The 22,900-nt window shown below is 42.6% G+C and overlaps 1 protein-coding gene across 1 annotated transcript in view; it reads left to right on the forward strand.

Annotated features, from left to right (window-relative positions):
* The window catches only part of AIG1 (androgen induced 1), a gene marked incomplete at both ends in the record, with an annotated part of 127,557 nt that overhangs the window by 101,539 nt on the left and 3,118 nt on the right, over window positions 1-22,900 (forward strand). The window contains 2 exons of the mRNA XM_081997191.1: window positions 12,147-12,262; window positions 22,663-22,826. Coding sequence (XP_081853317.1) covers window positions 12,147-12,262; window positions 22,663-22,826 — 280 coding nt within the window. The remainder of the gene's footprint in view (window positions 1-12,146; window positions 12,263-22,662; window positions 22,827-22,900) is intronic.

Consider the following 22,900-nt stretch of genomic DNA (forward strand, 5'->3'; position numbering starts at 1 on the left):
AAGCTGGTGAGGAGTCTGGAGCACAAGTCTTATGAGGAGCGGCTGAGGGAACTGGGGTTGTTTAGTCTGAAGAAGAGGAGGCTGAGGGGAGACCTTATCGCTCTCTACAACTACCTGAAAGGGGGTCGTGGTGAGGTGGGTGTTGGTCTCTTCTTCCAACTAGCTAGTGATAGGACAAGAGGAAATGGCCTCAAGTTGTGCCAGTGGAGGTTTTGACTCGATATTAGGAAATATTTCTTTATGGAAAAAGTGGTCAAGCATTGGAACAGGCTGCCCAGGGAAGTGGTGGAGTCACCATCACTGGAAGTGTTCAAAAAGGTATCAATGTGGCACTTCAGGACATGGTTTAGTGGGCATGGTGGTATCGGGTTAATGGTTGGACCTGATGATCTTAAAGGTCTTTTCCAACCTTAATGATTCTGTGATTCTGTGAACTTTTCTGTGAACTTTTTACAGACCCAGCCTTGGCCAGGGAGGGGGGATGGAAGAAGAGGTACTGAGGACTGACAGGACTGGATATAAAAGCCAGAGACTGTAACAGCCAGGCAATTAGGGACATAGGGTCACAGAATCACATAGTTGCTGAGATGGGAAGGCACCTGCGGAGATCGTCTTGTCCAATCCCCCTAGTCAAGCAGGGTCAGCTAGAGCCAATGGCCAAGGACAGTGTCCAGTCAGGTTTTGAATATCACCAAGGATGGAGACTCCATTAGCTCTCTGGGCAACCACTTTCAGTGTTTGATCATCCACACAATTAAAAAAGATATTTCTCATTTTTTAAAAAAAAGTGTCATGAACCACTTGCATGTGTAGGTGACCTCAGTCCCAATACTGGCATCCATCCCCCAGCACAGAAGAGATCAGACCAGCTGAAGGATACATGGCAAAACTTTACAGATGACTGATTGTACATCTTTATGAACAGGTGCTGCAAAGGCAGTTCTGTCTTGAATCCCTGTGGCAATAAGGGGATTCAAGTAACAGAATTTTCTAGTAACAGAAAACTGCATTATGATACTACAAGTATCACCAAGCTGATGAACTTCTCAGGCCACATTTAGCAGGGTCCTGGAAAGGAGACCAAGGGGTCTGGAAGGAGACCTCACATCAACTGCTTTGGACCTCAGCTGATAATCTGTTGCTGGAGGGCTGGAGCAGAAGTCCTTGAGGACTTTATTCCACGACAGGAGCTCCGACACCAGGCAGAGTAAGAAGCCCTCCTTCCTCCAGCGTTCACCAGAGTATGAGACATGAGACCACTCATCCCATTGCAACCTTCCCTGCTGCTCTCCCAGGAACCACTAACCTTACACATGCTGCAGTTCTGGTCCCCTCCTTGCTAGGAAAAAAGCTACCATGTGGTGAGAAGAGCCACATCTCACCTCCAGCTCTTCTTCCTTTTTCACATCTGAAATAGAAAAGCCATGCAGGTCACTGATAGCTCAGTGAGATCAGCCTAGCTGGGGACAGAGCTGTTAGTGAGGGAAGCAGAGACAGGCATATGAAGGTTAAGCTGAACAGAAAAAATCAGGCCAGACTCTGCAAGACAACCCAGAGAAGCCCATACCTTTAATACTGTGGGTATCACAGCTCCACTGCAACCTGATCATCTTGGAGCCCTTTGATATCACATATGTCCAGTATTGCTGTCCTCTTGTGATGCTCATGTATTGCCCATCACTGCAATCCTCAAACAGGTATTTCACAGCAGGAAATAGCAGGCCATTTCCCATTAAAAGATTTATTGAGCTCTGCGTTATCTGTGTTAAAGCAAGATTGCTTACGTTTGCAGAGTTCAAAGTCAAAGAAGGTAAGGAAATATGAAAAGATGAACTCTGTACAGCAGTGTTAACATCAGTTTTATTTACATACTCTATTTTACAGTATTCAGTAAATACGTGTAGAAATACATTCGCAGATTATGATACCAATGTCCACATTTACCAAGAAAAACAGGTAAATAGAAGTGTGTTCTATGTAAGGAATGTTGAATTTTGCTCTAAAAGAAAACATCATTTCTTATTTGCTGACATTTGACAGTGTAACAGTATAATCTTGAGTTACGTGATGTATAGTTTGTCTTTAGCTCTCATCACTTGGCAGAGATGGTTCACAGAAGACATGAATGCCTTAGTTCAAGCATGGATGAAAGGCAAAACACCTGCCAGGCTCCGAATACATTTCTCTTCCCCCACCCTTCTCCCCTAATGTGTACCTTTTCATGCTTGTCTAGACCACACTTTAGCCATGCAGCGTATTTGGATTTTAGAAAGATGTGACGTTATCAGGATTCATATGTATTTAAGAGCAAGGGCAAACACTTTCTTGCATACTATACTGGTTAACACTGAGATCTTTCTCAGTCTAAGCATGTATATGCGTGATTTAATGCGATTCCATTTGTAAAAAGTATGCCACTCTCTTGAGACCCTTGTATTTATCTGCTTTCAATTACATTTGAAATATTCAGAAAGTCTCCTATACTAATCCCATCCAAGTTGGAAGCCACATAGCTCATGCATGAGACTGTCACACATGAGTAGTTGCAGATGTCAGTGCACCAGTGGCAGGAGTCCAGGAAGATAGATCAAGGCTTAGTCACTGAAAAATACACGCCAGCACATCTCAGACACATAGCATTGTAGCACCTCATGAGGAAAACGTGTCGTGACAGGAAATCGATAACCTCTTGGAGGCGATCTGTTTTTTAAATATTCTTGATTAATTATGCCAGGGTGTGTTTGGCAACTTTGCCTGATCCAGCATTAACCTAATGCTTTTTGCATGAAGCACTATTGTAACTAGTCTCATAAGTCAAATCTGATGGTTCAAGTCAGGTTTTAAAGGATCAGTTTATAGATTTTTTATTGTCTTTGTGTCCAACATTGCTGCCTTTACTATGGTTTGTAGGCTTTTACTATCAAGCAAAATAACAATTGTTTTAACATGAACAATAGCATTTAGAACTAATTGCATTTGAAGCAGAATGGTTCTCCTAAATAAAGTATGTCATACAGTGGGTAAAACAACTAGGGAATGTCAGCGTGTTTTCATGACAGTAGACCTTAGTTCAGGATGTTCCCCAGGCGTGTTTGCTTACCTGCCTTCTTTGCAGAGGAGAAGCAGCTCTAAGAGACACACAAGCAGGGCTAAACCTTTGTTGTTCTTCCCCTGCCTTCCTGCATAAACTCATTTTCCCCCTCAACAAGTTTTCCAACCATACCTGCTGCCCCATCTGCACCCCAACAAATGCAGGGCCCCAGCCCATGCTTCCTGCCCTCCCTGCGCCCCCACCACATACCCTCTCTCTGCACGTGCACCCCAGCACGTGCTGGCACCTTACCCACTGAAAGCACATCCCTCCTTGTCTTACTAATCTTGTGGTGCCTGTAGACACTGCCTTGGCCTGGCTTTTGCAACCTGGGCAGAGAGTGCAAGACCAGCAGTGTTTTCTTCCTGCAGCAGGTGCTGTCGGCAAAGCTGAGCGCAGAGATGAGAGCTGCTTTGGTGCCTGGCTGTGGCTTATCCCCCGTCACCCGCTCGCTCGGCAGTAGCTGCCGGTGCCCGGCTGCTGCCGCGGGGCTTAGCCCTGCGCCGTTGCACGGGCTGGAGGAGTGCGGAGCTGATGGTAGTGCAGCGCTGTGGCCGGGGGCACGGGCACCGTTGCTCAAGGAGCTCTTCCCTCATGCACCTCTGCCTTGCAGGGGAGTACGCGCTATTTAGAAGACCTGGGGCAACACGCATTGGGCAAAACTGGTTACAGACAGACCGCTGGGTGCAGTAATGAGACTGCACGCTCATGTTAGTCTGCTACTGCTTTCTGTAATATGAGAACAAAAAAGCTTAGCAGGTTACATCCTCTAGTCTTATTTATTGAAGGAGTTTGCATGTATAATATAAAGAAATAATTCAATAAAGATAATGGTAAAGCCTGTGAGATAAGTTGTTTGAACCAAGTTGCAGATAGTTGCAGTCATCATGTGATAGACCAAAGTTTGACCTTTGGCTACCTCACCTGCACAACACCCAATAAATCCACCTCCTCAGTAACCACTTCCAAGATTTTAAATTTCCAAATAGCATCAAAGAGCCACCATTTGAAAAAGAAACTGCCAAATAATGGTTTCTTGATTTTCCCAAATGTAGAGTTTCTTTCCCCAAATTATACTGGCCTGAAGCCCAGGACAAGCAATATTCAGTCCTGGACCAGTGACAGATTCAGAGTCCAATGTCTTCAGTTTAGAAAGAAGATACTTTAGCTATCACAAAGCCAAAAGTATCCTTCTTTGAAAGCCTTAGTGCTAGCCCTGGGAGATTGCCAGATACTAGAATTTAACATGACACATTTTATGTAGGCATAAACTTGTCAAGTCAGTTAAAGAGATTTAGAAAACATATCGATACAAATTATTTTCTCCTTTTGAGGCCTGTGCAATTAGACTCATGATATGGAAGGAGTTGGCTTTCCAAGGAAACAAATACTATTTTCCGTATGAGTAAAATTGTTTTAAACCCTTGCTAAAATACATCTGCAAGCGTGCTTTAGTGATTTTTGTGCTAGGAGTACATGAGGCTCAATGACTTTAGTGGCGCTTTTTCAGCATGACCTGCATGAACATTCAACATTCATTCATGCACATTAAATCTTGGTGATACATGTAAGTGTGTGTGTGTGTTTGTGTGTGTATAAACACTGATTCTAAGGATAATTGTAAGAGATGAGAATATATTTCTTTGCCTCGATAAACCTTTTTACAAATAGTAGTTTTAAGAAATTCTAGGGCAAGTGGTTTAACTGGTAAGAGGCAAATAAGCTGAACAAAATATGCAGAAAAATTACTTTGCATAACATTGTGTTTAATGAGTGATCCTTGCACAAGGTGTATGTGTGTGTGTTCCACATTATTAGTGGTGTGTTTCCTAAGGATTTTGTGGCAAAAATAAGGACTTAAGGTTGAAAATAAATTGGGGTTTGCAGGGTTTGCTCAGCTGTGGCTGAGCGCACAGAACCTGAGCTTTGTTGACTCTCTTGTATTTTAAAAGTCTCCTGACAGTAGTGCAGTGCACGCTGTTGGGAGCTGACTGCGAGTTTGAGCACAGCACGGAAGGAACAGAAAGCCTGCCTAAGGGGTCCCAGCAAAAGGAGAGAGGTGACTTACGTGACATTGCACTTTGCGTGCGTTTAATGGTATGGCATGGCGTTTAATGGTACATGGCATGCATTAAAAGTAGTTATATTGAATTATACAAACTTAAAGAAAAGTAAACATGTAGCAATGCTGTTCCATTCAGCAATGTGGCACTGGTTTTGCACAGTTTTGCTGTACCAGATGTGCCATGTCCTGTCCCATCCCATCCCTGCCATCATCTTGTTTCGAGTCCAAGTGACCAAGATTTTGATGTGTCAAGTTAAGGCATTATATTGTGTCTGCCAAACATGCTGATGGATGTGAACAGACGACCCGCGGTGACTGAAAGAGGCCAAGACAGAAGCGAGGATGCATCACCCTGGGAGCTGCTGAATCAGGGCCAGGAGGGTGCAGAGGGGTTGCTTGGGTTGGTAGGATGGGAGCTGCAAAGAGGCGGCTTGAAGCAGCAGGAGCTGAGATGGGAGACAGACAGCTCAGAGGGAGGCAATTGAAGAAGCCTCCAAAAGCAGAGGGGAACCAGGACAGAGGGTCGATCAAGGTAACAACTGAGAGATGCTGAAAGGGCCAAGATGTCTCAGAGCTGTAAACTTGAATGAGTAGATTGGCTTTCATCGCAGATTTTTGTTCCTTCCCTATACGTGCTTGCTTATCTTAGGCTGACACCCAAGAATGGAGCTGAGGAATACGATGTGGTTCTCCTCCATAGCTACCCTACATGACCTCGAATGGGGCATGCCATCTCCATCTTGCCTTCCTGCAAAATGGGGATAGGATATCCTACCCCTACAGATCAGGGCTGCTGTGGGGGTATGTTTAGTAATGCTTTTGAGGTGCTGAAGTGCTTCGGTGATTGACACTGTGGAAATTCTATAGATAAACACCTATATATAAACTCCCTGACACTAGTACAGTCACAGGGTTGAGATCAGACTGACACTGCTATTTCAATATATAGTATGTACTGCATGTGTCAGAAACAACGAGAACAAATCTGTCAGCATTAGGTGTGCATGGAGAAAGTGATACAACTCCTGTTAAGTCAGATATGCCATGTCGACTGTATTTATCTACAGAAAAGAGGTAACATTAAAGCGCTACCAGCGCTTTCAATCTCAGAAGGGCTCAGACACTCAAGGATTCCAATTTATTATGCACCCAGCTCTGATATCCTGCTGCTCTCTTTATGGATTAGGCTGCCTTGGTGGAAGGTATCATCCTTCAGATGACACATAAATACTCTCTTGCCAGCTGTTCCTTTCTCAGAAGTTTCTCAACAAGTAAATCATAACCGTGCCCCTTGTTTTACTAGTTTCTGGTCTGGTTCCCCACATTACTCTGCTAGGAGCATGTGGAAAATACAGCTTTATTACTGCTATCAGTCTACAAATGGTGCTGACTACAACTGTAGGGATTTTTAGGCCTATTAGTATTGGTTTCTAAGGTGAATACACCAGAAGTTATTTTAAGTTAAGAGGAATGGGTATAGGTCGTTTAGCTGGTTGTTTTGTAAAATCTTTAATCTCAAGGTGCTGCACAAACCCCTGAGAGGTAAGAAAGAGATGCAGATGGATTGCTTCACTCATTCTGACGTGCAGCAGCTGTTTAACAACACTTAGTCTCGTGAGCTCAGTAAAAAAAGTGAAGGGTAACATCCTACTGATGGAAACTAGATTTTAGAGAGGAATTTAGAAAGACGAAAAGCAGAGGCAGCCAGCAGACACAGCAGTTTGCACAGCAGCTCATGCAGCGGGATGCAAAGGAGGGGGCCTCTGTCAAATTCATACCAGTGTAAGTCTCGGGCATGGTGGCTGTGTGCCGCAGCGTGGTTTCCCCCGCAGATGTTGGAGCAGCTGCCCCTGCCGGGGCAGAGGCTTCGACACAGATGCAGCTGAGGTGGTGGGTGAAGACCCATCTGCAGCCTCCTTGTGCCAGGGAGCACTGGCACTTCCAGGAGGCTTCCAGTTCATCAGTTAAAATGTTGGTGACATCAAAGCTGCAAGGCCTCCTTTCTTGTCACTGGGCTTTTGCTGACTCTTAAGACCATGTGCTGGATGTCATGCTGAAGCCCTCTCAGTAGAGGTCCACAGTATTTCCATTGAACTAAAATGTCCTATACCCTGTAGCTTTTAGTCTGATCAAATTGAGTAACAAGTCGCGGTCTTCTGTTGGTTGAAGTGAATTATAATCATAATTCACGAGATCCCCAAACAGTTTCACCATCCCTGCAGAACTTCTGTGTACTTGACTGGGCATCTGAGAAAGCAGATGCTTTTTTAGATTGTACTCCTTGTCTTAAAGGTAGTTCTGGACAGTCTTTGCAAATCAGGACTGGATGACTTGGGAAGATAGCACTGCCGTGTTTGTGCTAAGGACAGAAGATACCAATACACAAAGCCATCAATTTAGCAACTTTTTGAAAAGCTTTAACATTCCCTTTAAAACACAGTTAAGGGAGGAGAAAAGGCCAAGCAGGTACTGATGAAAACTGTTAAAAAAGCAGCACTTGCTGGTGGGAAGATAAAATATATAATCAGGCTTTCAAGAATGAGCACTTAATTTGCCTAAAGACTATTACAGAACTCATTCTTAATGTACCTGATTTTCATAAAATCTTTTTTTCCCACTACCTGTTGCAGCACACCCCTAAAATGGGGAAGTACAGTCCTCCATCAAAACTCAGCTCGTCAAGCCAACACTACAGATGTGCTGCCTATTTGTAATGTGATTTTCCAGTCTCGAATGTTATGAGGGAGTTATATACCATGTGGGGGGTGGTACATATTTTAATAACATCTTTTGAAGAGTTATTAAGGAGCAGAGTTTCTCTCAGGAAGCAGTGGCAGTGGTTCTAGGAATTAATGTACCTGCAGCTTTCGGGGTGGCTTTTCTTGCAGTTTGTGCTCGTTCAGCTTCACTCAGAGGTTGCTTCTTTGGAGTCAGTCTCCAGAGTGTTTTCTGGATCAAATTCTCCGTATGATAACATTACTGCAAATTCCACCCAGGCTCCATGCATTGGGCTGGTTTCTCTCTGTTTTCATGCATCGTTACCAGCAGTTGAAGATTTGGCAAGCCAAATTTCTTCCCCACTTGTAGGTGATGGGACCTTGGGAAGCAGTGCCTTGTGATGGACACAAAATGGGGAGGAAGTTGCAGCTTGCTGCTCTGCAGAGACCGGCACGTGCTAGCAGACCTAGTAAGCATAAAGACCTGTCAAAGCTGCCTTCCCTGTGGCCGGGACAGGCAGTGATGGAGCACAAGGGGGTCTGAGGAGGGCGATGCTGTGGCCAGGTAGTGGAGGCTTACGGCCATGCTTCAACTCACAAGGCGGTCTTGGCAGATGGATCCTTCAGAGTGGGGTTAAAAATGGGTTTGAGAGTCACTGCCTTGACAGTCCAGAGAGAGAGGGGTTTGTGGCTGGGAGGGTACCTAGGCAGGCAGCACCGCAGCCACGGCGGGAGAAGCTGACAGGGTACATTTTCTTGCGAGCAGATATAGTTGCTGAGCCCAAGCTAAGGGCTCCTGCTAATGATGGGGTTCGTTAGCTCCCTCGCTGCTGCCCAGGCAGGGCTGGGGGCTACCCCGAGACTGCGATCACCTCAGGGCATGCATGCAGCGAGCGTTGCCTTCCCAGCTGATGGAGGGGGTGCTCCCTGACCTACCTGCAGCACTGCTCAGCACAAATCTCTAGTGTCAGCACAATCATATGGGCAAAACTGTCTCACAGGAGCAGCTGCTCTCAGCAGGAGCAGAATAAGATGTCCAGGTAAAAATATAGCTTTGCTTGTAAATACTTAGTCCATAATAAAAGTGGGTTATCAATATAGCACTGATTACTAGTGCTAGCATAATTTTCTACTGTTATAATACTATACTTCTCATTATACTCTAATTATAAATTTGCCCTTTTCTTAAAGACTTTAAATGGTGCAAAATAACAACTGCTGAAAAGCTGTTACAGCAGCTAATCATCCTCACCATTTAAACCTCCATGTTATTTGAACTTCCTCATTCCTTAGTCTTCTCTCAAGTAAGCTCCTGGAGATACTATGACAAACAAGTTGAGCAACATTGTGCTATCCTCCAGCCTGCCAATATGTAAAAGGGATCAGTCCCAGAGATACCAGTTGGGCATCTTTGATTGTCATGGCATGATCTTTAACAAACAGGTCAAGGAAGCATCGGTAGTATTTTCTCTCTAAGCCTCAGATTCTCACTGGCACAAGTTTATTCAGAAATCAGGTGGCAAAAATGTTAGAGGGTATGAAATTTCTGGCTTCCTGCAGCTTTCCCAGCCCTGATGGATCCTACTCCAAGCACATTTGACCCCTGCTCACCTGCACTAGGTTTTAGTCCAGGTGCCAGTCTGATTCAAATTTGGTATTTATAGCCCCAAGAGTTTTAATTGTCACTGGTTGACAGAAGGTATCCCTGCCTACAAAATTTTGTGGTTTTTAAATTAAGGTTTTTGAAGGGTCTGAAATACAGGAAAGGGAAATTTTATCTTGGTTGTAGTTTGGGTGAAGCATCTGAAACAGCGTTGTGGAGTGGCAGTTTCACTAGAACATTTTAAACCAAAGTTCATAATCTGGATTTGTAAAACGGCAGTGTTTGCAGGTAGCATCGACATTTGCTATAACAGACTAAGATACCTGTCTCTGATGTTCTCCTTACACTTTTAATTGCCCTGTAATTTTAGCAGGATTTTGTACACAAACTCTTTAGTGATACAGCTCATTATCCTCTTCCCCCCTGCTTTACCCTTAGAAAAGAGCAGAAGGAAGAAAACAATGACCCATTTTATTATATAACCACAGAAACTGGGAGGAGGGAAAGGAGGAGAGGACTCTAGATTAAGGGTTGATTGCTGAAATTATTTTAACTACTTTTTAATTGGCAAGCTGTTGAGTTGTTATCATCAATGAAGAGCACATCAACAAGCAGTATCTAAAGCGGTAAGCATTTCAATTGAGAGAGCACACAAGCTCTCTATATACTGAAGAGTTAAGACTAAGTGACTGGATCACAAGAATACATCGTACAAGGAATAGCAAGGGTGGAGTTTGGAGTTTTTGTCTCCAATATAACCTTTGTTGTTTTCTGGTTTTTTTCACTGAAGAGGTAATGGAGGCAGGGCAGGAGACATTTGTACAGCTTCCAGCTACCCTGCTTTGGGGGCTATGCAGAGTGAGGTACTGATCTCTGTCTGAAGACCTTTTCCATACAGATGCAAGACATACAGGTGAACCTCATGGGCTTGCTTTGCTGTCAGTCCCTGTTAATGGACGTGGAAGGTCCTGTGCAGTTTATAGACCTCTCATCTAATAGTGGGCACCTCTATCGCAGACCACATGTAAAACATCTTTGCATTCCCTTGATGCTGATTTATACTGTTTAAAGGGATGGGGGCGGTACAAGTTATTAAAAGATGAAGAAATTGAAAGCTCCCCTAACTGCTGTATTATCCGCCTGACATTTTCGAAATGCTAGTCATTAATTACTAATGCCTTGAAAATCAGAGCAGTTATCTGATTCAAATTATGTTACATCTCTGAGCCAGAGCATTTCCATTATCTTATCATTTCCCATTCAAACAATTCTTCCTTCTCTGCAGTTGTTAAAGGCTCAGACCCTGCTCTGTTTCCTCTCATTTGAACCTGTTATCCACGCAAGGATATTTCTACTCTATGTCCATCCTGCCTTCATGTTGGTGAAAATTGGTGTGGGTTTACAAGTGTAATTATTACTAATTTGGCCCTCCAGCTCCTCCCAGAACTACACGTGTGCATCTGATGGCAGAACATGGCCAACGTAAGCCATAACCTTCTTTTCCAGTTGGTGAGCAAGTGTTGGTGAAGGACTGAACCTGGTTTATGGCTTAGGCTGCCCTTGAAATCCTCACACCTGCAGACCTGCCAGTGAACTGGGCAGGAGAGTTCACAGTTGCAGTCACATCAAGCACCAGGGCCAAGCTCTCAACCAAAGTAATTCCCTTTAGACACCAACAATAACTTGGTGCCATGGTGTCAGGGCAGGTTATGTTTCTGGAGTCACCAACAATGCTGGTCCTAGGTGATCTGTGTATTCAGAAATGATGGGATTTATTTCCTGGCACATTTGTTCTTCACTTACGTATATTTTCATGCCTGCCAGCACTCTGAAATCTAGACATTGAATGCTGGGGGCAGGCTAGATGCAATTTTTCATGCTGCTGACGTTAATTGGATGAACAGACCTTCTCAGACAGGGCAGTGTAGGAGATGTGTGTGGAAAAATGACAAAATAAGGACTTTCATAGCTAAATAAAGACAAGTGGCTGAAAATGGTTTTTACAGCTTTGGCTTTCATATGTTTCATTTGGGAATCTAAAACCACTTTGCACAACAACTAACAAATTAAGATTCACAACACCTTTCCGAAGAAGATAATTGCTCCTGTCTTACAGATGGAGGAACAGAGGTATTGAGGCTATCATTTGAAAATATGTCCCCTGTTTTCAAGTCCCCAGATTGAGATACATTTAAACCTAATTCTCAAAAGCATTAAATACCTCCATTTATATTCATTCATTTGGCATTGTTTGTGCTTAGAGTCTCTGAAAATCAGATGCATTGCCTCCTAACTTGAACGGTCAAAATAACTTTGTGATGAGGCAAAGATCACAGAGCAATTGCAAGGCCAAACTGTCACATCCCGTTTCTACTCACCGGGTACCGCCTTGCATTCCTGGCCAAAAGGAAAAGCATGTTCTGCTTACTCAGTTTTCCTCTGCTCTCTCGAACAGTTGGACATTTGCTGTTAATGTCAATACAATTGCTGTAGCAACAATATTGCTTGCGTTATTGATCGACTTTATCGAGTCATTTTATCTTGTCTTTCTAGACCATCAAGAAATTGCCTTCAGGTTTTTGTAATTTGAGTCTCTTATTGTAGAACTAGCATGGAAATGCAGTGAGAATTGTTTGTATCACCTGGTTTTCCCCTGTTTTGTTTTTTCAGCATACAACAGTTTTGCCCTTTGTATTAATCGAGATGAGAACAACACATCATCAGTATCCCAGCAGGAGCTGTGGACTGGCTGCAGTGTGCACCTTCGCTGTTGGCTATATTTTATGGTAAGGGCTGTACATGCTGTGTTTTCATATTGTATTGGGGGTTTTGTACTGCTAAATTTGGGCACATATTTCATTATGGATATAATCGCTAACAGATTCACGCTGCATGCCTCGTTTGGTCCAAGACCTGGGCTTTGTCTGGTTTCCCCAGATGCTTATATTTTTAGAAAGTATATGCCAAACCTCACACAACAGGAATTTGTTGAACAATCCCATGTAAGCAATGGTCTTTCCAAGGGTACATTTTTCAACCTTTTTTCAAGCTAAATGTTTTGCTTGGACCTTAGTTTTATTGCTTACGGTTTTTGTTCTATCAAATAAAATTGAGAATAGGCAAATGATTTCCTGCATCAGTATTTAAGCAGCAACAGAAAAAGATAGAACACTGTCTTTTTTCTTTACTACTTCATTTTTTTTCTGTAAAATTGATTACAGAATAAGCCAGTAATCCAAATACTCTGAAGTTTGTTTTAAAAAATGCAAACGTTTGTGAAAAATTAAACTAAACCAGAAATAACATCTCTTACAAAACATTAGATTAAGTCTTTGCACAGTTCCTGTTAACGCACCTGACGTACATGACAGAGCTAATTTACTTTGGTCATTCTAACATTTTATTTTTCACTAAACCTTTGTTTTGTTTACAATGCTCCTTTCATACCATATCTCCTTTACCCTTTCTGCAAACATTTCACAACCCCCCTGTTTACTTCTCATATTATTTCTTCTTACCTCACAACACCCTTCCCTCAGCTAAGAGGATATTTTCCAAAATTGTGGATAATACTGCTTTTTCCACCAGTCAAGTGAGATCAGGCTAATGAGAAAGGAACACAGGCTCAGGGCAGTACTGTCATATTGCTTCTACTATGCAACTTGCCCCTTTGGTCCAATGAATGAGAGGCCAGTGTTTACACAGATCCACACACATTGAGTGATCATAAAATGTTAGTAATCTCCTTGAAGTGGGATGCAGTGTCCGAGGACAACTGTCATATTCTGTCATTTGCTTTTATAAACATACATATCCTTCTTAAAAGAATAATTAATGTTTGTAATTGTAAGATAAGGACAACTTCATGCAGAAAGGCACGTAATGATTCCTTCAGAAGAAAGGAATTTATTTTTTTTTAACTCATATATTAATACATAACTGTGATATTTCTCTGCCTTCCTCTGAAGGGTGCTTAGGGACTGAATGGCAGAGTTATTGTACCTGTGATCTGACCTCCTGTGGCAACTCCTGTTTTTTCAAAATCATCTGAGTAGACACATGCAATAGTATTCAATAGGAATAGAAATATAGAAAAACGATCTAGTTCTGCAAGTGAAATAAAACCACAGATGTCTTAAAATCTTTTAAGAAGCTGTTACAGTATCAGTGTGATATTCATATGGCTTGATCCTGCCTACTACAGTGCGTCTACATCCTACAGATAGAAGTACAAGGTAAAAGGGAATTGTAGGACGAGTTAAAGCAGGGAAGAAGATTTTGCATTAAGAAATTAACTACTAAGTGGATATCCAGTTACAGCCTACAATCATTTCCCTTTGCTTTTACTGTTTATTGCTTTTGCCTACACATACATTATTTCCAAAATGGAGGGGGCTACACTCAAGTGACTTACCTTCTTCCAAGTTGTGATTTCTCTAAAGGTGGTCCGAGACAATTGCTTATTCAGCCTAATGGTCATCCTGCTAAATTCTGCATTTACAGCCCATTTCTCCTTCTACTGTTACGAAAGAAAGCCTTTGGGGAAGACTGGAGGTAGACACAAGCTACACTGTGCCATCATCTGCAAGTGCTGCATGTCTTCAGCCTGCAAGTGTTATTGAAGCCTCTATCTAAGATTTGTTTGAGGCTGCAAGCCAATTCTTGGCTCTATGATGCCAATACAATGTATCTCACATTCACAGGTTGGGAAAACCTACCAAAAAGTATGAAAAGTGGGGTTTCTTTCATCCTTCTCACTCAAGAGTGTGCCTACTTTTCACAGCTGAGGTCCACTATCTTCCTGCTGCTAAGTGACTACATTGAGATAGAGACCTTAATCACATAGAAGGTTTGGAATTAGTTAATTTGGATTTGCTGCCCTTGTTGGTGTACCCTTTAGACCCCTCAAGGTTAGCACAGTGCATTAAAATGAGCCTACACCTGCAGATGACCTAGTTACATCACAGAATCACAGAATCACAGAATGGTAGGGGTTGGAAGGGAGCTCTGAAGATCATCTGGTCCAACCCCCCTGCCAAGGCAGGATCACCTAGGGCAGGTTGCACAGGAATGCGTCCAGCTGGGTTTTGAAGGTCTCCAGAGAAGGAGACTCCACAACCTCTCTGCGCAGCCTGTTCCAGTGCTCTGTCACCCTCGCAGTAAAGAAGTTTTTCCTCAGGTTGAGGTGGAACTTCCTGTGCTGCAGTTTGTGCCCATTGCCCTTCATCCTGTCACTGGGCACTACTGAAAAAAGACTGACTCCATCCTCCTGACAGCCACCCTTCAGGTATTTGTAGACATTTATAAGGTCCTCTCTCAGCCTTCTCTTCTCCAGACTAAGCAGCCCCAGGTCTGTCAGCTTTTCCTCATACAAGAGAGGTTCCAGTTCCTTCATCATCCTCGTAGCCCTCCATTGGACTCACTCCAAAAGTTCCCTGTCTCTCTTGAACTGGGGTGCCCAGTACTGGACACAATACTCTAGATGAGGCCTCACCAGCGCAGAGTGGAGAGGGAGGATAACCCCTCTCGACCTGCTGGTCACACTCTTCTTAATGCACCCCAGGATACCATTGGCCCTCTTGGCCACCAGGGCACATTGCTGTCCCATGGATAACATTGTCTACTACATCATTGTCTACATCCTTCCTTTGTACCTTTGTTTGTCCATGAGTCCCCTGCTGGGGCTTAGTTCTTGGTTTATGGTTTTTTTACCTAGAAGTTAGGGTTCTGCCTAAATTTGTCCTTCTCCCTACATTATTTTTCCCTCAGCAGAAGGGGAAAGCAGTTGTTTTCACTGCAACTCTCAGTATAAAATGGAGAAAATTGCTAATCAGATATTCTCTATGTTTTGCCCTTGAATTTTGAACTCTTTCCCCATGATTTATGATTCATATCACACTTTGTACTGTAAAGGAGCATACAGGAGGATATTTTTTAGGTTTGATTCTGTTAATGCACTTTTTTCAACTCCAAGTAGAGGAAACATTCTGTTTTATTTTATATGTGACTGAATCTTTCACATATGGAAGGGATGGTGGAATAGCATGCTTTTATTATATATACTTGATGAGAAAACAGGTGAACAATTCTGAATAGAACCACTGAAGTCGGAAGAACATAGCTAAATAACTTGATATCCCCTGAACATTATTCAGAGACATGTTATCTGAGAAACATCCTTTCTCGAAGAGTAAAACCTTCTTCTGTTTTTCTTTTTTTTTTTTTTGAATTCTCTCCTTTCAGTCAGAGAGCATTTGAGTAGGCACACTTAGCTGATGTGCTCTCAGTGAGGGGGAGCTCTCCCTTGCTCTTAAGGAACTGTGCCCAGGCAGAGCATTCACAGACGTGCATTGCCTGTTGCAGACCATACATGGACTTTCAGGATCAAGGCCATGGGATAAGATGAGACAGGCTGATTGGCTTTATATAGCATGGCTTGAAAAGGTCACAATTTGTATTGAATTGTTAAATCTAGACGACGCTAAGAAAACCCAAGAGCTTGCCAGTACTACCAGAAAATACTGCCAATGGGTGTATGGAGTTGGTTGTCAAGGAACGGAAAAGAGCCAGAAATGTGTTGCTCCTTGTAATAAGAATGACCTCATGGTAACTAATATCAGAGCCTAATATGTCCCTAAAATAAACTGAGACAAATATGTTTATTTAAAATGGTTTTCTTGTTCCCTCTGCTTTTGAGCACTTGAGGATGCCAAAAAAACAGACCCTAAGAACCTGACTCTACTGCTGTAGTCATGCTGAACTACATGTTTGGGAGCAAAAGGCTTGATCTGCTCTCCTGTTGCTATCTCAAATCCAATAGGAGCTGCCTCCACGTGTGCCAAGCTTGGACTTGATTCATTCTTTCATTCTTTGATAAATCTATTTAAAGAGCTCAGATACCTTTTAGGTTTCATTTGAAAATAAAGTTTCTATTGAAGTGACTTTAGGAGGGTTCTGTAGATTTGCCGAGGGAAAGCATTTAGATGGGGCAATTTGCTGAATTCTTCTTGAATGAATTTAAGAAAGGAATGTACACTGAAAATTTGAAATTAATTTGAGATCAATTCTGTCAGCCTTGCTGTAGGATTTCCACTAGCAATTCTCCATAGAAGGAGAGGAAGATCAGAAAGAGCAGATGTTGGCAAAGGGATAAGGGTGCAGGCTGCTAGGACAAACTTTGACATTCAGAAGAGAGCGATGGAGAGTTAGAGCTTGGTGGGAATTGACAGCCACATCAATAAAGAAGGGCAGGATTGAGAAAACAGAAGGATTTCTGAGGTGGCTGGTGCCAGTGGAGCAGGAGAGACAGAGCATGGCTATGCTAGCATGTGCAGAGGGTCTATGTATAGGGAGCGGGTCATGAATGTTTTTGGAAGTGAGCACTGTGGACAGAAGTTCAGTAGAGATCAGAGGAATCAGTGGTTGGGGAAAAAACAAGTGACAGGTCCTTGGGGCAAAGTTCATCCTCAAAGATGAACTAGAGCCATGGGTTAAAAGAGAAATGGGTAAGGAAACGTGCTGCTCACAGGTCAGCAGCTTGAGAGCTGAAATAATGGAAGTAAGTAAGTGGGAAAAGCTGGGAGGGAGAGAGAGAGACAAGCTTTGAAATCAGAGTGGAAGGCTGATGTAGAGGTGGGTGATAGATGAGACAATGCAGAGGAGGAGAAAAGAGTTGGAGCCAGAGCTACTCAGAACAGGAAAGAGTAGGAAGAAGTAGAAGTAGAAGAAATAGGCCAGGAGAAGATTAGAGTCCCCTGTACCTGGCCCAGAAGGAGGGTGGGAGAGCAGAAGTGCTTTTCAGCGAGAGAAGGCTCCATGGATCCTCAGCCTGTTAGGTCTGACATAGCCATTATGGACTGTTACATTCTGGCTCCCCTCCACCTCCACATCCTCAAATGTTTCAGTCAAAGCAACAGTACCATCACAGATGACATGCATTCTCACTTGCTTGTGCAGCTCCTTAAAATATAGCTCAAAAAATCATAGCAACCATTACTATATTTAAAATGAAATATTATTTATCAAAATAGATGACTTCCAAAGATGACAACACCTTGCAATAAATCTTCAGAACTTCTGTCATTCTAGCTACCTGTACATAAACACAAATTTCTACTAAGTTTTGTTCATCCCAGAGGATGCCCGCACCATGTCATGCTGAGTATGTTTTGCATGTGACATTATTTGCAGCTGCAAAAGGACTTTGCCAGGACTTGTCTTCTTCTGACTTCATAAGCCACTCCATACCAGTAGCACAGTCCTATAACACAGGTATTGTTCAGCACCACTCAGATCAATGGAGGAGAATCCAGCATAAGAAACTGGAACAAGAGGAGCTGACTGCTGTTATTTCCTAACTGATGACTGTTTATTGAACTTATTTTTTAGACATTAAAATTTCTAAACGAGGTGCATTCCTAGTGTAGGTGACTTAGGCCTGGCTGGCTGGTATTATAAGTCCAGCATCTTAATGTGGCTGAGATCTTAATAATTCTGATCAGATCCAGAACAAGCTGTCTGTTGTTTGGGGGTGGGGGGAAAATCATAAGGATTTCTGAAAATGTGCCTCACATCAGTCAGTATTGGAAACCAAAAGTAGAACAGATTTAGTGTGGGTCATTGTGCTTTTGCCTCTGAAAGCACAGGGCTGGTCTCTACTTTGTAACCACAAATGATTTGTTCCTTCATGTTTTGAATGACTCAACTGCTCTAAGCTCATCACCTCCTTTGGGAGACATTCGACAATTTAATAGTTCTGGGTAAAGTTCTTACTTTCTGTGAAAAAGGAAGAGAGTGATGCTAGGAAAGATTATGAAATAAAAGCATAGAAAATGTCCATGTTCTGTTGTTTGGTAAAGAGTTGCCACAACGGGAACTGGCCTAGAATTTGTGTGGGACCAAAAATTCAGCCTTCCTTTCTGACAGTCACTGGAAACCTGAACGGCACAGAAGATGTAGGAAAGGATTTACTCTGCAGGAAATAACCAGAAAGGAACTGCCATAGTAGATCAGAGTAGCCATGTATCCAGGCTGTAGCTGTAGCTAATGTCAGATGCTTCAGGAGAAGATTTAGCGGGCCATTTTGGAATAATCAGCCTGTAAGGAAAGTTTTCTTCCAAAACGTATGTCAAAAAGTAGATGCTTGGATCCTTCAGTTTTGGTGGTTTATATAATTTGTACTCTTTGAACTTAAGCATAATTGTACACATTCTTACTGCTTGTACAGTCTCCTGACTTCAGAAGCTTGCTAGAGTTGCACAATACAGCCCAGAGAAGAGTGGACCAAGTAGACTTCTAAAATTGTATACTTCAAAACTATTTTTAGTATCTTAATTTCAATGACGTATCACTGAAAGATAGGGTAGTGCATTCCAGAGGTTAATTAGGTATCAGTCAGAAAGATATTTCCATTAACAGATTTGAATTTCTTGTCTCTGAGTTTTGCTGAAGTGCTTCTTCTGTTATAAGGAAGAGCACTGGGACCTCTTCAGCCATTTTATGACATGCATTATTATTCTGTGTCCTCTCATTCACTGCTCTTGAAAAATTACACAGCCCCTCATCTAATAGTTCCTGTTTCCAGGACACGTAGTACTGATTGTTTTTTGGCTGTGGACGTCGCTGAAGGACTCCACTTGGGCAGGAAATAGGTGGAGACACTCAAGAGTTCAGACCACAACATGCCGCCAAGCTGTGATGCTTGTGCAAATATATTCAAACTCCTGTAGCTGAGAGCAGCCATCATGAAGAAACAACCATTTTCTGCAACGTGTCTCCCATTGCAAAATCTTTTGGGTGTCATGGTTATCTGCTATTATATCCACATGTTGAGCCTATTTCTACCAGGGCTAAGTTTTACACACACTGTTGTAACAGCTGCATTAGTTAAAGCGACAGGTAGAGCACACATAAACCACAAGGTTCCAACAATTTTTTGTAGTTACTTTTCCTCATGAACAAAAGATCTATAGCCAAGGAATAAATGTGCATGTATCTTCTCTGCATAGTTTTCATTTCCTCCTGTTTGCTTTGATAGGAGAGATATACATCTACTGTATACTAGAAGTGAAAAACAGCTACAAAGTCAAATTTTGGACAGATTTTTTAAAAAGGAGCAATATTGTGTGTTTTCAAATAGCTTTTTCTGATTTCTACACCAGCTGGTTGAAAATTTATTAAAATCGCCACTCTTTTTAACAGACATTTTAATTTGAATACAATGTGTGAATATTTCCATTCCTTCTTTTCTTAAGCATTTCTAACAAACGGCTAAATGAGCTCGATGACCTGTAACACATTCATCTTTGAAAACACACGGTTATGTCTACATGGGCTGCCACGGAACCAAAACACAGGGAGGTTCAAGTTAATTTTATCTTCTCAAAAGTAGCCGGTCCAGTTTTAGCTTAAACTTTTTCTCCTCAGTTTATTTTTATCTAAATGACCCATTTTTTATACCTGTTCAGTAACAGGGTCTTAAATTTGATCTAGATTTGCACTCCTAGGTAAATCTTAATGCATGCTCCCCTGTGCTTATCTAATAATGAGGTTGGACAGGAATAATGACTACTAGAATTGCAGTGTTGAAGATGTTCATTAATGTTAGTAATCAGCAGTCTTGTGTGGAAGCTGATCAGCCCTTTATTGTGTGGCATCGAGATAGCTTGTATTCAAGCAGAAAGGAACCTGCTAAGAAAGGCCATCAGGTGAGGTTTCCATGGCAGCAGTCGTCCCTTTGCTGCTCCCGTTTGTGGTATAGGCAACGCAGGAACAGTCAGTGTGTCACTGCTCAGTGGGGAGGAGGCTAACGTTACTCCATCCCAATGTAGCTAGCGGCATGGCACAGCTCATTTTGAGGAAGATCAGGGTGGCTGATCAGGTGGGTTTGTGACCGTTGTCTGCTGAGCGGTGCTCGGTACCTCTTGTGTTCAAAGCATGGGTTGCTACGGTGTGGCTGCACCAGGGACAGGCGCACAACAACAGCTACGCTGAACCCACGAGCAGTATCACCAAGCGATGAATGGGTTCCCATGCTGGGCAGCAGAGAGCAGAGTGTATGAGCTGTACTCAAAGACTCTGAACTAACCAGAGATCACTGACATTTGGGAGCTCATCAGTGACTCATTGGTTGGACTTAGAAGATATTTCCTCTTTCCAGCATCAATGCATTCTAGTAAATGCTACTTCTACTTGGTTCATGAAGTTGGCTTTGTAGGTGCAGTTCAAAAGGTCCCTTGAAAAGTCCCTCTGTAAAGGTGCTGTACAGTGCTGGGCAGTTTCATCACACAGAGAAAATAAGTGGAAAAGCAGCACTGGCTTTTCTTCAAGCTTTTTCCTTGGAGATTGTTTTTCACAGAATGATCGTAAAACAAAAGCAAACGAAACTGAAAAACGTTAGGCAAGAATAGACACTCCCTGCTAAGCCAATCTGGAAGCAGAGGACATCCCATTACCTTCTACTCAACTGTCCCGTCTTTTTCTTTGATCAAGGGGAACATGATATCGCCTGTTACCATGGGTTACACAGGAATCCTTTATTTTTTCACATACACCTTTGTCTTGTCAGGTTAATTCTGGCATAGAAGAGTGTTGTGGAAAGTAACTGTGAAGTACAGAGATCATTTTCCATGTGTGAACTCATTTGGAGAAAGGGTTTTTGATCTTCATGTAGATCATGCAGATTAATTTACCGACACATGTAAATTCCTACATGAAGTCTCCAACTGTTAAGGGTTTGGCTGTAATAAAAGCTTTTCTAAGGAAGAGGGAAGCTATGACAACCATGTACATCTCCAGAGTGATCAAGAATCATTAAACAGAGATTCTGTACTCTCTGTGTGACAGGCATTTATGGTAACAGTTTTGGGTGGACTTCTGTGTCTCTGCCCTTCAGGAGCCTATGACTCTTGATATAATGATCAAGAGTCTTCCCTAAACAAAGTATCAGCAAGTGAAGCAAATCATATGGATGTGGAAAACCCCATCAATAATAGTCTGTGCAGCTGCTGAGTCTTCTCTAGCTGTGCTTCATTATGAGCTTCTCTCTCAAATTGCCAAGTCAGAAAGGAACAGATTGACATTCTTGAAGAGAGCCCAGCAGCTCATGGGCCCCAGCCTGTCTCCACTGAACACTTTTCCCTGTTAGTCTCCATGATGGTTGCTCAGTTGTTTGGCATCATTTGCCTTTCTTAGCTTCCACCTACTGGAACGTATGGACTCGCTCTGCTCCCTCTGACTTTACCACTCACCACGTCAGATCTCAACACAAAAGCTGCGCCTTCAGAGGGTACAGGCGTCCATTGCAGTCACACACAGCAAAACCACATACCTGGAGTGCTTCTTCAGGCTGCACTGCAGCAAAGCTGACACCCTATCTCTTGGGTTAGCATGCCAGCAATCTTCACTGTAGGTGAATGCTAAAAATCTCCATGTCACCAGAAAACCACCATCATGCCTTTTCCTTTACTGTATGTTGAGTGTGGAACTGGGCAGTTTCAGAACTGGGCAGAAACTTCACTGTTTCACTGATGAGGTGAGTTTTTTGTGTTTGGGTTTTTTTTAATGTTTATCCTACCTAGAGGAACATTATTAGATCCCAAATGATACCAGGTAACTGAAAGAAAAGCAGGAGCAGCTTAAAACACAGGTGCTGAAGAAACTGTTCTCTCAAAGAGAAGCTGAGCCATACGTTTCTTGCAAACCAAAAATGCATGATGCATTTGCCAGGTGTAGTGAGGAGAAGCAGCAGAAACAATGAAAGGACTCTGTAGAAGGCAGAGATTTGGGCTGTGTAGAAGAGCGTGGAGAACCCTGAATGCTCTTTGGATAAAGAAGCTGTTTGGAACAGAAGGTGCTGCAGTTTCCATGCTGCTGCACAAAACGGGGGTGTATTCCTCGTAAATATAAATGCAGCAAGGATAACTGCTTACATCAGAACATGAAAATTGGCCAACTGCTCATATTAAATTTTAAAAAAAAGCAGTAAGAACGTGAGAAATCAGTCACAGTTTCATCATTTGTGATGTCTGTTCTGGGTGGATGTCATCCAGGTGCTCCAGTTCAGTTGCAACTTGCAGTCCTTTCAAATAATTGCTTTTCGGATTACAGTAGCTAAGCATATAGTCCAAGCAACTTTTGAAAAACAGGGCTGTAAGAGTCAGTACTTGTTATTTTTGTTTTGTTTCAGGGTGTGCTGGATTCACCATGTTACGGGAGTGTGGGTGTACCCACTTCTTGAGCACCTCAGCCCAGGTGTCAAAATAATGTTTTTTGCAGCTGTTACTGTAATAATTAACATATTCTACGTGGTGGGAGAGGTTCTGAACAACTACATCTGGGATACCCAAAAATGTGAGTATGGTTTTAAGAATATTAACTCATGCAGTACACCGTCAGGACTTGAGTATGCTCCCCTGAAATTCGAG

The sequence above is a fragment of the Phaethon aethereus genome (genome assembly GCF_964289735.1).
Source record: "Phaethon aethereus genome assembly, chromosome: 3".
Classification (NCBI taxonomy): domain Eukaryota; kingdom Metazoa; phylum Chordata; class Aves; order Phaethontiformes; family Phaethontidae; genus Phaethon; species Phaethon aethereus.